The sequence below is a fragment of the Cavia porcellus genome, unplaced genomic scaffold (assembly GCF_034190915.1).
Source record: "Cavia porcellus strain 051 isolate PalLab524CR breed Dunkin Hartley unplaced genomic scaffold, mCavPor4.1 scaffold_3, whole genome shotgun sequence".
In the NCBI taxonomy this organism is placed as follows: domain Eukaryota; kingdom Metazoa; phylum Chordata; class Mammalia; order Rodentia; family Caviidae; genus Cavia; species Cavia porcellus.
In genome coordinates, this window is record NW_026947486.1 from 49,202,497 (window position 1) to 49,215,954 (window position 13,458).

A 13,458-nucleotide genomic window follows, 5' to 3' on the forward strand; every position below is an offset into this window, starting at 1 on the left:
TTAGAAACTGAAAAATTGCATGTGTTCCAACTGTGTAATGGTAAGAAACTGCTCAGAGGAAAAGTAATTATCATAACAGAAAGGAGAAAAAAGAAAAAGAAAAGGCATAACTTTGTGTGTGTGTGTGTGTGTGTATGTGTGTGTGTTTGATAGCTAAACTGACTATACTACTAATTGCATTGGTTATTAGAAAACAACAGCCAATACACAGTAATTTTATATCAGTTTTACATGTCTATACCTCTTAGTCTAAGCAACCCTCTTCAAGGCAACAACATACAATATTACATCCATTGTCAAATTCCTATCATCTTGCTTTGTTAAACTATTCTGTTATTGTACTTGCTTTATTGGTGTTAGTTTTTATTGCTTTTCTATGCTGTATCTTTTTAATCATAAATTTAAAAAAAGTAAAGCACAGCAAATTTTGAACACAGAGACAGTATACTACAAAATATCTTACCACTTATCCACTACCCTGCAAGTAATGAGCATTATCAAAGTACTTATAAAATAAACAAAACCAAAGAAAATCTATTAGTCTTTGCTGTGTCCATGTCTCTCTATAAATATTCCTCATTTGAAGTCTCAGGAGTCCCAAAAATGTTGTAAGCTGGAAATCAGTTCCAGCAAGGATGAACCAATTTTCTGTGAACTCACTACACTTTTAGTTTTTGCCTAAGAAAATATGTTATTTAATTATTTCTAGAACTAGAAGAACCATGTTACCTTTAGGTGTTTTTGCAGTAAATTCAGGGTCAAAACAAAAAGTATCATCTGGTTTTCCAGAAGCAGGCTTGAATGGAGGCTGAACTTCTCTTTTATATAATTTCTACACAAAGTACAGGGTAACATAAAAATATTCAACACATTAAAATTTTTTATGCAGGCTAAGCAACCCTGCTTCAAAAATCTGTATCCCAAAATGCTCCCAAATCTTCTTCTCTAATGTTTTTTCTTTTTAGTACTGATGACTGAATCCAGGGCCTTGCACATGCTATGTTAGCATTTTATCAATGAACTATAAATTCAGTTTCTCTTTTTTTCATTTTTGACTTTGGGATGGTCTCAGTAAGCTGTCCAGGATGTAATGAAACATGAATTCTGCCTCAGCCTCCCAAGTATCTAGGGTAACAGGTCTGTACCATCATGTCAACTAAAATCCAAAACTTTCTGAGAGTTAACATGATAGAAGAACTAGAAAATTCTACAATTGGTGTCACTAAAAGTATTGCATAAATTATGGATTTTGTATTTTGACATGGCTCCCATCTCCAAGACATTTCAAGTATATTATAATGTGCCAAACTTTAAAACAAAACATTCTGGTCCCAAGAATTTTAAGTAAGGAATATTCCACTTGTATTTTATAAAGGAAAGTAAAACATAATATTCACATTCTTTAACAGAGGTCTTATATTACATAAAATAAATTTCCATAGGATTCAGATACCTGCTGATCAAATTCCAAGAAAATGAAGAAATAACTTTCAAGACTTAGTGAGACTGGGAAACAAAATAATGAGGCCAAAAAGTGCATTTCAAAGAAATACAAGTGTTTAATTTTATATAACAACAAACGATTTGAGTACCCATGTTATAACAATATATATCACAAGATCATAATGCAGAAATAAATAATCATATTAATGATGCTAAAAATCATTACATTATATTCATGAAGTGAACATGTTATCTAAAATAGTATGCCTTTGTTGGAAATATATATTAAATGTACCATTTACTGCTTATATCATAGAAATGAAAATTTTCATTTTGTCTAAAAACGTAACTTGTTTAAATTTGTATACTTGAACGTAAATAGGTGGAATAAGATTTTGGCTAAGATTTTCTAATAATGTCTTCCCACAAAGGAATTACATCTAGTTTAAAAGTAATTCAATCACCAAAGCACAGTGGTATCTCAATTCATGAATGTTGTTGTTTGCAAACAATGTGGCTTGCAAATGCAATCATTTGGAAAAAAAGTTTTTGCTTGCAAACTTTGAGTTAGGTGACATAGAATCACAGTGCTGTTGCCAAACAAACACAAACGTAGCTATCTTTTCCAAAATCAAAGAATGAATTATTTTTATCCCCTGAAATAATACTGTATCTTCAAAGAGCTAAGAAAATCAGATGAATGCTCTGGGATATAGCTCAACGGCACAAACACCTGCCTGTTGAGTGTGAGTTCCTGAGTTAGAACCCAAGTAGAGAAAGAAAGAGAGAAAGAGAAAAAGAGAGAAAGAAAGAAAGAAAGAAAGAAAGAAAGAAAGAAAGAAAGAAAGAAAGAAATAAGGAAGGAAGGAAGGAAGGAAAACAAAGAAAATCAGGTGAAAATCAGTGCCTGCTCTGTACTAAAATACAAAGACCTCACTGAAAAAGTGTGAATGGAAGTTACAGGTCTGATAATTTAGCTCAGCAACACAAATGCCTGCCTAGCAATCACAAACTCCATAGTTTGAATCACAGTACCAAAAAAAGGAAAAAAGAAAGAAAGTTACATTTTGCTCACAATCAACTCAGCTTACTACTAATGACAGGCTGAAGGAGAAGGTATAAATAGGTATTTGAAGGTGTAGTTCCAGGAAGATGATAGAGTGTTCTTTTTTTTTTCTTCATATTTTAAAGAGATTAAGACAAAACAGGACATGATAAAGCAGATCAGAAAAGAACAATGTAAGTGACACAGTATTTCACCAAAAGACAACCAGTTATTAACAAGAACTACCATAATGTCTCTTTTTTTGAAATAGTTGAGAATAACTTCATATAAAATAGTATCAAACATAACAAAATAATATAAAACCATTCAAAAGAATGAAAGGATTATAGGGCATTCAGAACCAAATAACAGAAAGCGAACATTGGTGACTATTTTCTGATTTTCCGTAAACAAATTTGTTTATACTATCACACATAACACAATCCATAATACAATCCAAGGACAAAATCAATGGAAACAGAAGAACAAAAGCATGGTAGGACTTCAGAGTAAGATGATATTAAGTCACCACTGCATATTATAATGACTTGTTTTCTACAAAATAGCTGTTCATACCATCACAGATAATAAAATCCAACAAGCCAAGAAAACTCATTCCAACCAATGAATGCAATCATTATAAGGCTTCAAAGCAATATAATGGAGAATCATGATTACCATAAACTCTTATGTATACTTACCATTTCTTACACTAGGAAGACTATACAATATTGATATATGTAAGTTTCATTTATTTCACTTATGTCTATGGTCTCAAGTTGTGCCCTATTTATTTATAAATATCTCTGTGATCATTCTTTATAGCTGAGTAGTACACCACTGTATAAAAATACCACATCTTTTTATCTGTTCTTCAGATGATGGATAGTTAGGTTGCTTCCAAGATCTGGCTATTACAAATTGTGCTGCTATAAAAATGGGTACACACATATCACTGTGGTATGATGTTTTCAGTTCTGGGAATATGCCTAGAAGTGGAACAGCTGGGTCGAGTGGGACTTCCAATCTCTGCCTTTGAGGCGTCTCCAGACTGACCTCCTTAGTGGTTGTACCACTCTACATTCCCACCATCAGTGCAAGAGAGTTCCTTTTCCCCACAGCCTCTCCAGCATTTGTTGTTGGTAGTTTCTTGACCTTGCCATTCTTTCAGGAGTGAGATGGAATCTCAGTGTGGTTTTAATTTGCATTTCTCTAATGACTAATGATGATGACCGTATTTTCATGTATTTATTTGCCATTTGTATTTCTTCATCTGAGAACTGTGTATTCATTTCAGAAGTTTTGGATTGGGTCCTTGAATTCTGCAGGTTTCATTTTTTTTTTTAATTCTTTGTATGTTTCAGGCAGAAGTAGTTTGCTGATGAACAGTTCACTAAGATTTTTTTCCCAGTTTGTGGGTTTTCTTTTCACTATGCTGGAGATTTCTTTTGACATGCAGAAACTTTTTAATAAAACATTATCCCAGTAATTGATTCTGGGAATCAGTTCCTGTGCGGTTTGATTTCTGCTCATGATTTCTTTAACCCTATGTCTTCAACATTTTTACCCACTTTGTCTTCCAACAGATTAAGTGTTTCTGTTTTAATATTCAGATATTTGATCCATTCAAATTTTCGTTTAGTACATGGTAATATACATGGGTCTAGTTTTAGTTTTCAGCATATGGAGAGCCAGTTTTTCAGCATATGGATAGCCAGTTTTTCCAGCACCATTTGATATGACCCCTTTATCAAAGATAAGGTGGTTGAGTATGTTGGTAGCTGTGGCTGTATCTTCTAATCTATTCCATTGATCTTCAGCTCTGTTTTTATTCAACTACCATGTTGATTTTATTACAGTAGCTTTGTAGTATAACTTCAACTCAGGGATTCTGATGCCTCCTGCCTTGCTTTTGCTGCTTAGAACTGTCTTTGCTATTCTAGTGTCTTCTGGCTCCAGATAAATTTTAGGTGCTATTTCTCTAGATCTATGAGGTATGTTGATGGCATTTTCATTGGGATTGCATTAAATCTATATAACGGTTTTGGAAGAATGGCCATTTTCACAATATTTATTCTTTCTAACCATGAACAAGGGATGTTTTTCCATTTTCTTAGATTGTCTTCAATTTCTTTTCTTATATTTTCCAGGGTATTATAATTTTCCCTGTATAGCTATTTTCCTTCTTTCACGAGATTAATTCCTAAGTACTTCATTTTTTGGATACTAGTGTGAAGGGTGTGGCATCTCTTATTTCACTATCCATGATTTTGTTGTTAGTGTATAGAAATGCTACTGATTTTTTAGTATTGATTTTGTATGCAACTACATTGGTGAGTTTATTTACTATATCTAGGAGTCTTTCAATGGAGTGATGTCACCTGTAAATAATGAAAATTTAAATTCCTCTTTACTATTATTATCCCTTTTATTTCTCTCTCTTATCTAATTACTCTGATTAGTATTTCCAGTACTATGTTGAATAGGAGCAGTTAAGGGACATTCTTGTATTGTACCTGATTTTAAGGTAAAGGCCTCCAGTTTGTGGCCATTTTCTTTGATGCTGGTTGTTGGTTTGTCATAAGTGGGCTTTATCATATTGAAGTAAGCACCATCTAATCCAATTTTCTGTAAGGTTCTAATCATGAATGAGTGTTGGACCTTATCAAAAGCTTTTTTTTTTTGCATCTATAGAAATGATCATTGCATTCTTACTTTTGGCTTTATTGATATGGTAGATTGCATTTATTGACTTACATTATGTTGTACCATCCCTGAATGACTGGGATGAATCCCATTTGCTCATGGTGTATAATCTTCTTGATGATTTGCTGCATCCTGTTTGCCAATACTTTATTAAGGATTTTTGCATCTGTGTTCATTAGGGAGTTTGGCCTGCAGTTCTCTTTTTTAGTTTGGTCTTTCTCAGGTTTTGGTACTAGAGTAATATTGCGTCCCTTTCAATTTCATTGAAGAGTTTGAGGAGTGTCCGCATTAAGTCTTCTTTGTATTTCTTGTAGAATTCCACAGTGAATCCATCTGGGCCTGAGCTCCACTTTGTAGGTAAGGACTGAGTTACATTTCAATTTCATCAACAGAAATTGGGATATTCAGTAGTTTTACATATTCTTAAACCAGCTTTGGTAATTCTTACGTTTCTATGAACCTGTCCATTTCTTCTGTGTGATCGAACCTATGAGAGTAGAGATTTTGAAATAAGTGTTGTGATGATCTTTTGTATTTCCACAGAATTGTAGTGATTTCATTTTTTCCATTCCTTATTTATGAATTTGAGCTTTTTCTTTCCTTTTTTAATAAGGTTGGCTAGGGGCTTATCAATTTTATTTATTCTTTCAAAGAACTAACTCTTTGATTCATTGGTTCTTTGGGTTGTTTTCTTACTCTCTATTGCATTAATTTCTGGTCCTTTTTTCATAATTGCCTCCCTTCTTTTGACTTTGGACTTGACTTTTGTTTTTTTCTAGATGTTTGAAGTGTAGCACCAGATTTTTTTGTTTGTATTCATTGTTTTTTCCTGTTGTGGGATATCAGTGCACTAAATTTTCCTCTGAGGAATGCTTTCATTGTATCCCACAGATTCTGGTAAGTTGCATTTTATTGTCATTTGCTTGTAGGTATTGTCTAATTTCCACTTTAATTTCCTCTGTGACCCACTGATTGCTCAAGTGTATTATTCAACTTCCATGTGTTTGTGAGATTTTTGCAGTTTCTTATATCATTAATTCCTGTTTTCACGGAGCTAAGATATGATAACACGCATGGGATAATTTCACCCCTTTTGCATTTATGTACATATGTGCTGTGGGCTGGTATAATGTCTATTTTGGAGAATGTCCCCTGTACTGCTGAGAAGAATGTATATTGTGATGTTTTTGGATGGAACACTCTGTATATGTCTACCAAGTCCATTTGTTCACAAGTATGATTCATTTCTGTTATTTTGTTGCTGATTTTCTGTCTGGTTGATCTGTACCTTGGTGTCAATGGTGTGTTAAGATCTCCTGCTATAATTGTGTTATTGATATTTTGATTTTTCATTTCTATTAGTAATTGATTTGTATAACTGGGTGCTCTGGAATTTGGTGCATATATTTTTAAGATTGTTATCTCTTCCTCTTTAAGTTTTCCACTTACCAGTATGTAGTGACCTTTTTCATCACTTAGGATCATTTGTGTTTTGAAGTTCACATTGTTTGCAAACAGAATAGCTACCTCTGCTTTTTTTTTAGTTCCTGTTGCATGAAGTATTGTTTTTAATCCTTTGACTTTGAGTTTGTCAGTTTCCTTTTAGGTTAGATGGGTTTCTTGCAGACAGCATATGGTTGCATGTTGTTTATTGGTCTATTCTGCCAGTCTGGTTCTTTTAATTGATGAATTGAGACCATTTACAATAATGGCTATTACTGTTATATATCAGTTTATTTTTGATATGTTTTCTTTCTGCTGTTGCATCTTTATCTTTCCAAACTGTTTAATTGTTGGCCTTGCTTAGTGGTTTTTCCTTCTTTTTAAGTTTGGCTTGGTGATCATGAAATTCTTCAGCTGTTCTTTGTCATGGAAGTATCTTATTTCTCCATCTATTCTGAAGGACAGTTTTTCAGGTTACATCAGTCTAGGCGAGAAATTATTTTCCTTTAGGGAAGAAATATTTCACTCCATGCTCTTCTTGACTTCATTTTTTTTTTTTTTTGAGAAGTCTGCTCTGATTCTGATAGGTTTTCATTTATAAGTGATCTGTCTCTTCTCTCTAATGACTTTTAATGTTCTATATTTTTGTTGGATTTCTAGGATGGTGATTCTTATATGTCAGGTGGTAGCTTTATTTTTGATTATGGCTGTTTGGAGTTCTATATGCTTCACTAATCCTAATGTCAGTGTCCATTCTCATGTTTCAGAAATTTTCAGCTATTACCTCTGTAAATAGTCTTTGATACTGTTTGTGTTGTCCTCTTCTTTTTTGTCCCTGTCAATCTTATGTTATTTTTCTTTGAATCATCTTGCAGCTGTTGAATTTTTATTTCCTGATTCCCTATTATTTTAAAGAGATCTTTACTTTCCTGTTCACTAGCTGCAATCTTATGTTTGCGGTCTCAACTTCTATCCTCACTTTTGTTGAAGTGGTTTTGATAATTTTCAATGGAATTTTTATTTCCTGTATATCTCTTTGAATCTACTTTTGTTTCTTATATTGTTCATCCAAGGATTCTATCTTTTGGGTTTTTTTTCCTCTAATTTTTTTTAACTTTGTCTTCTTTCGATATTTTCAGCATCTCTTTTTTAGTATTATTATTTCTTCTTTCACCTGGGAGATTATTTCTAGTTTGAGTTCCTTTAAAGCTTCTCTTTGCACCTGTTTTGTGTATTTTTTTTCTTATATTGTTTACCCAGTGATTCTATCTTTTTGTTTAGTTCCTCCAATTTTTAACTGTGTCTTCTTTAGATATTTTCAGCATCTCCTTCATTTCTTTTATCATTTCTTCTTTTACCTGAGATATTATTTGTAGTTTGAATTCCTTTAAGGCTTCTCAGAATTACTTCTTTATTTCAGTTACTATTATTCCAGGAATTTCAGGTGCATGGCATATATTTTCTTCTATGTACATGACTCCTAGGCTTTCTTGCAATGAGCTGGATGTTTGAGATTGCATTTTGGTCTTTCATTTTGTCATTTCCTATATTTCCATGTTTCAAGTGTTGTTCCAAAGCTTCCCCTGAGCGTGTTGGAAATTGTCTCCTCTGTCATGGGCTCCTGGGATTCTTCTTGCAGCACAGCTCTCCTGATTGAATGAAGTTCACTGGGTGTGGCCTATGCAGGCCAGAAGCCGCCTCTGGCAGCACAGCTCCCGGGACTGTAAGAAAGTCACAGGGTGTGCCCACGCAGGCCCAAAACCTGCAGAATGTAGTCCAGCATGCCTGAAGCTGGGTGGGTCCCTATTCAGTGGGAGCAAGGATCTCAAAATCTCCCAGGGCTGGGATGGTGTGCAGGAACCCACCTCCTAAGGCAGCAAAGATCCCTGGATTGAAAAAAGGTCCCGGGTGAGGCCCGTGCAAGCCTAAAACCTCCTCTGGCAGTGGAGCTCCCTCCTTAGGCAGTGAAGTTCCCTGGATCAAAAGAAGGTTACTGGGCACATCCCAGGCATGCCAGAAACCTACAGATCCCAGTCCAACATGACTGGAAGCTAGGTGGGTCTCTGACTACTGGGAGCAACATTCTCAATCTCTTCCAAGATTTGGATGGTTTTCAAGAACCCACCTCCTCAAACACTTAGTTTCTTCATTTGTGTAATAGAACTGGTAATAGCCCTTTCATCTTGGTCCTTTCACAGCTGGATAACTGCAATCTCCTTTGCTCCCGGAAGGTGAAGATGATGTAGTGTTGAACATCACAAAATTATCTTCAGTGAGATTCAGAATCCAAATTTTAGAATATAACAATGTGGGGAGGAAAAGGAGGGAGGTGGATACTTAGTGCCCAGGAAGGATCTGAAAGGAGAATTGAAGCCCATAGGAAAAATGAAGAGATAGACATCAACACAGAAAAAAGGAGATGAATAATTGTACTTTCCCAATAACTCACAGAGAAGTATTAGAGAGGATGATCAAATCTACAGACAAAGTGAGGGCAAGTGTCTCAAGAAGTCTTCAATGTGAAACACACCAGTGGAAAAGCAGTGTGTGTTGTGAGCCACAACAGCTGGTAATTCCAGTCCAAATGTCTATTGGGTTCCCTGGAGAGGGTGCTTAGCCAAATGCCATTTTCGGTAGGGGCCAACAGCATCAGGAACTGTGAGAAGCCATAATTTGGCTTTATTACTAATAATAAGTGAAATCAAACATTCAATAATAAAAGTATTCTATCAAAAGTTCTGGAACAGACTGCTTCACTTCTGAATTGTACCAAGTATTTTTAAAAAATACAAATTCTCCTTAGTCCAAAAACTAAAAGAAGGAATTCCTCCAAACCTATTTGACAAGTATAGAATTACCCTGACACCAAAACCAAATAGGAAAAAAACACAAAAGATGGAAATAACGAGCCAAGCTAATTGATAAATATAGAGGGAAAATCTTCAACAAAGCACTATCAAGTGGAATCTGACAGCAAACTAGAAAGACTATTTATCATGACCATAGGAAGTTCACTCAAGGGATATAAACATGGTTCAGCCCTTGATCTTACCAAAAAGGCCAAGGAGTGCTAGCCATATTTCAATATAGACAAATGTGACACCCACAACAACAGAATAAGTAAACCACATGATAATCCTAATAGATACAGAACAAATATGTGATAAAATTAAATTATCACTTCATGATAAATGCATTGAACAAATTAGTTCTAGGAATGTACTGCAATACAATAAAATTTGTTACAACTCAACAGTTACCATTGATTTGAATGAGGAGGTGAAAATTTTCTAAGATCTGGGAAGAAGAGAATGCCCCCTTTTGCTACTTTCATATAACATAATGTTAGAAGTCCTGCTCAGAGCAATGGAGCAAAAAAGAAGATACCTTGAAATTGAAAATAAGAAAAATTATTTTTTTTACAGATGGCATGTTGTTTTATAAAGGAAATTGTAATGCCTCCACTAAAAGTCACTGGAGCTAATAAATAAATAAATTCAGAAAATTTACAGAATATAAAAGTAACATAATTTGCCAAAAGCAAATTTTCTGAAACAAAAATCAAGAACGTTGTTATACACAGAACAGCTACAAAAGCTAAAATACTTAGAAAGACATTGTCATGGTTTATGTCTCTGTCCCCCAGGCCTCATGAGTTTGCATTGTGAATTTGTAATGGTTCATTGTCTAGTGCTTGGATTGATGGTGTCAGTGCTCCACCCACATAGGGGTAGAGCCAGGATGTGATATACTGGTAGGAAGAAGGTGTTTCTTTCTCTTTGCTGATTCTGCTTTGCTGTTTGCAGCCTCCATGAAAGGCAGCCCAGCCATGCCCGCCAGCCTGGGAGACAACTGAGTATGGACTGAAAACTCCAAAAACTGTAAGAAATAAACCTTTCTTTTCCCAACTTTGGGCTTCAGGTATTTTGTCTCAGTGATGAACATAAAGTAACTAAGACAGAAATTTGGTACCGAGGAGTGGGGTCATTTGCTGTGACTATGCCTGACCATGTTTTTCGAGAGGCTTTGGAAATGACTTGTGGGTGGAGTTTGGAAAGGTTTGGACATGTCGCCTGGATGTATAGAGTGGAGCAGCTTAGGCTGTTCTGTAGAGGAGATTCTGGTCAGAGCTCAGGAGAACAGAAGGCTGATAGAAAGCCGGATGGTAAAGACCAGGCTTGGGAGGTTTCTGCTGGGAAGGACTGCATTGGTCATTGGACTCCACATGATGTGTGTTATGGCTTGGCAGAAAGTTTGTCTGCATTTTGCTCCTGCCCAGGGACTTTGCCTGAGACTGAGACAAAGGGCAATGGACTGATTAATCTTGAAAAGGAAATTAAAAAACAATCAAATATTGAGTCTGTGGCATGGCTATTGTTGGGGGCTTTTAGACAGCTTTTTGCAAATCAAGAGATAAGAGCCCAGCAGGATAATTTACAAGGCTGTGAGTTTGGCCAGAAGGAAAATTTCAGTAAGGTTGTGGATTGTAAAGACAGAGTTGAAATTTTGATTCCTGAGGAGAAACAGAGAGATGAAAAAGATGGCCCCAGGGCATCCTAGGAAGCGGGTCCCCACCCTGCAGCCTCACAGAAAAGGTGAAAAAATTCGCTCAGAGGAAAAAGCTGCAGGGTGCCATGTTCCAGAATGGTGACAGTGGCCACATGAGGTTCCAGAATGGCAACAACATATAGAAGCTTTTTCTCACAATCGGGTAAACAGAGCCCTGTGATCCAGGCAACTGACCCCTACAGCCAAGAGAGAGAAAAGCCTGGCTACTGCTTCAGCTAGCAGCAAACCTTGGTGGCATCCACAAGGTGCTGCATTTAGGTGCAAGGAAAATGCATAAATTTTGAGGGTAAGACAGCTTCCACCTCAATTGCAAAGTGCCTGCATGGCCAAGCAGTGTGCCCCTGAGAGGGCAATTTGTGAAGATGTAAGTGTGAAGCCAAAGGTGCTGTGGAGACTCCAGAAGTTTGGAAAAGCCAGAAACGTGGATGATCCAAGGAAAGCTGCAAAAAGTGAGCAGGAAAGATTTAAGACAAAAGCTGCAGGAGTTGAAATTGCTGGAAGTACCCTGGGGTTGGAATCACCCAAGCCTTTTGGAGCTTGCAACCAGATTGCTTTAGATGCTGAGTGTGAAACTCTAGGACTTAATGTTTGCCCTGCTGGATGTTGGATTTGCTTTGTTTCCAATACTCTATATTCCCTTGTTTGTAACTTTTGGAATGGTAATATTTATCTTGTGCCTTTGCATTTCAGAAATGTTTTACCTTGTTTCATTTGTACAGGGGTTACAGTTAAGAGTTTGCCATAGATCTTGCAGGAGAGTTTGGACTTGGACTTTTCAGCAATGCTGAAGTTGTTAGGACTTTGGCAACTCTTGGAGGTGGACTAAATGTCTTTTGTATAAGGGATGTACATGAGTCCTGGGGCCCAGGGGTGGAATGTCATGGTTTATGTCTGTGTCCCCCAGGCCTCATGAGTTAAGTTTGCATTGTGCATTTGTGATGGTTCATTGTCTAGTGCTTGGATTGATGATGTCAGTGCTCCACCTACATAGGGGTGGAGCCAGGATGTGATATAATTGCAGGAAGAAGGTGTGTCTTTCTCCTCACTGGTTCCCCTTTGCTGTTTGCAGCCACCATGAAAAGTAGCCTAGTCATGCCCGCCTGTCTAGGAGCCAACTGAGTGTGGACTGAAACCTTCAAAAACTGTAAGAAATAAACCTTTCCTTTCCCAACTTTGGGTTTCAGGTATTTTGTCTCAGCGATGAGCATAAAGTAACTAAGACAGACATTTAACTAAGCAGATGAAAGATTTTCATGATGTCAATTACAAAGCACGGCTGAAATAAATTTAAAAGACCATGAAACAGAAAAATATGCCCTTTTCTTTGACCAGAAGAACCAATAATGTTAAAAATTCTACACTTCCTGAGATGGTAATGGTGGACTTTCAATTAGATTTTTTATTTATCTTTCAAAAGAGTAATAAGGCACACTTCTGGATATATTTTGGTGTGCCATAGAGGCATGAGCTTAGAGATTATGTGTGATTCCTCCACCCAGCATCCCAATCACAATGAACCGAGCAGATTTGCTCTGCCATGCTCTTTTTCCATGTCTATGCCTTGGAGCCAGCCAACCATGAATTGATTATTCTGAAACCACACGCCAAATATACAATTTAGTGAGTGCTGGCCAATTGGCTGCAGCAACAAAAAAATCTAACAAAGAAAACTGTTACTAGAATTGAGTCATCACCAAAACTATACCTGACCATGTGAATCAAAAATGTTTGGGAAATGTTTACCAGAAGAATTTGGAAAAAGACTGGCTGGAAAAAGACTAAAAGGTTGTAAGCAGTGCCTGTGATGCAATTCCTGGCAGAGTGCAGAAGATCATAATACTGAAAGGAATTCAGAAAATAAGGCCAGGATCATGAGGATTCAGCTGTGAATAAGGCTCCTTCTGCCAGTCAGGCTAGAGGCAATGCTTGATATCCTCTGGCAAAAAAAAAAATCATACCTAAAGACTTTTCAGGAGGCTTAGTTTGAAAGTTATTGACTAGCTAATTTTGTGGAAGAAATATAAAGTTAGACCAGCATTCAGGCTGGGTACTGCTGGCACCTTTTAGCCACATTTATAGTGAAAACTGCAAACAATGTGGAGAGCAGAAAAAAATTTGCAAAACTTAAAATTTTGTCTCACATGTAAAAGTGGTTGCTGAAGAAATCAGCAATAAGAAGAAACCAAGAACTTGGTTCAATGACAAGGAAAAAAAACAACTTGAGGGCATCCCAGAAATCACTAAGATTTCTA

At 36.3% G+C, this 13,458-nt stretch overlaps 1 protein-coding gene across 1 annotated transcript in view; it reads right to left on the bottom strand.

Moving 5' to 3' along the window:
• Positions 1-13,458, bottom strand: part of Rps6ka6 (ribosomal protein S6 kinase A6) — a 324,661-nt gene that overhangs the window by 103,204 nt on the left and 207,999 nt on the right. The window contains 1 exon segment of the mRNA XM_063245567.1: positions 743-832. Within this exon segment, the coding sequence (XP_063101637.1) occupies positions 743-832 (90 nt within the window).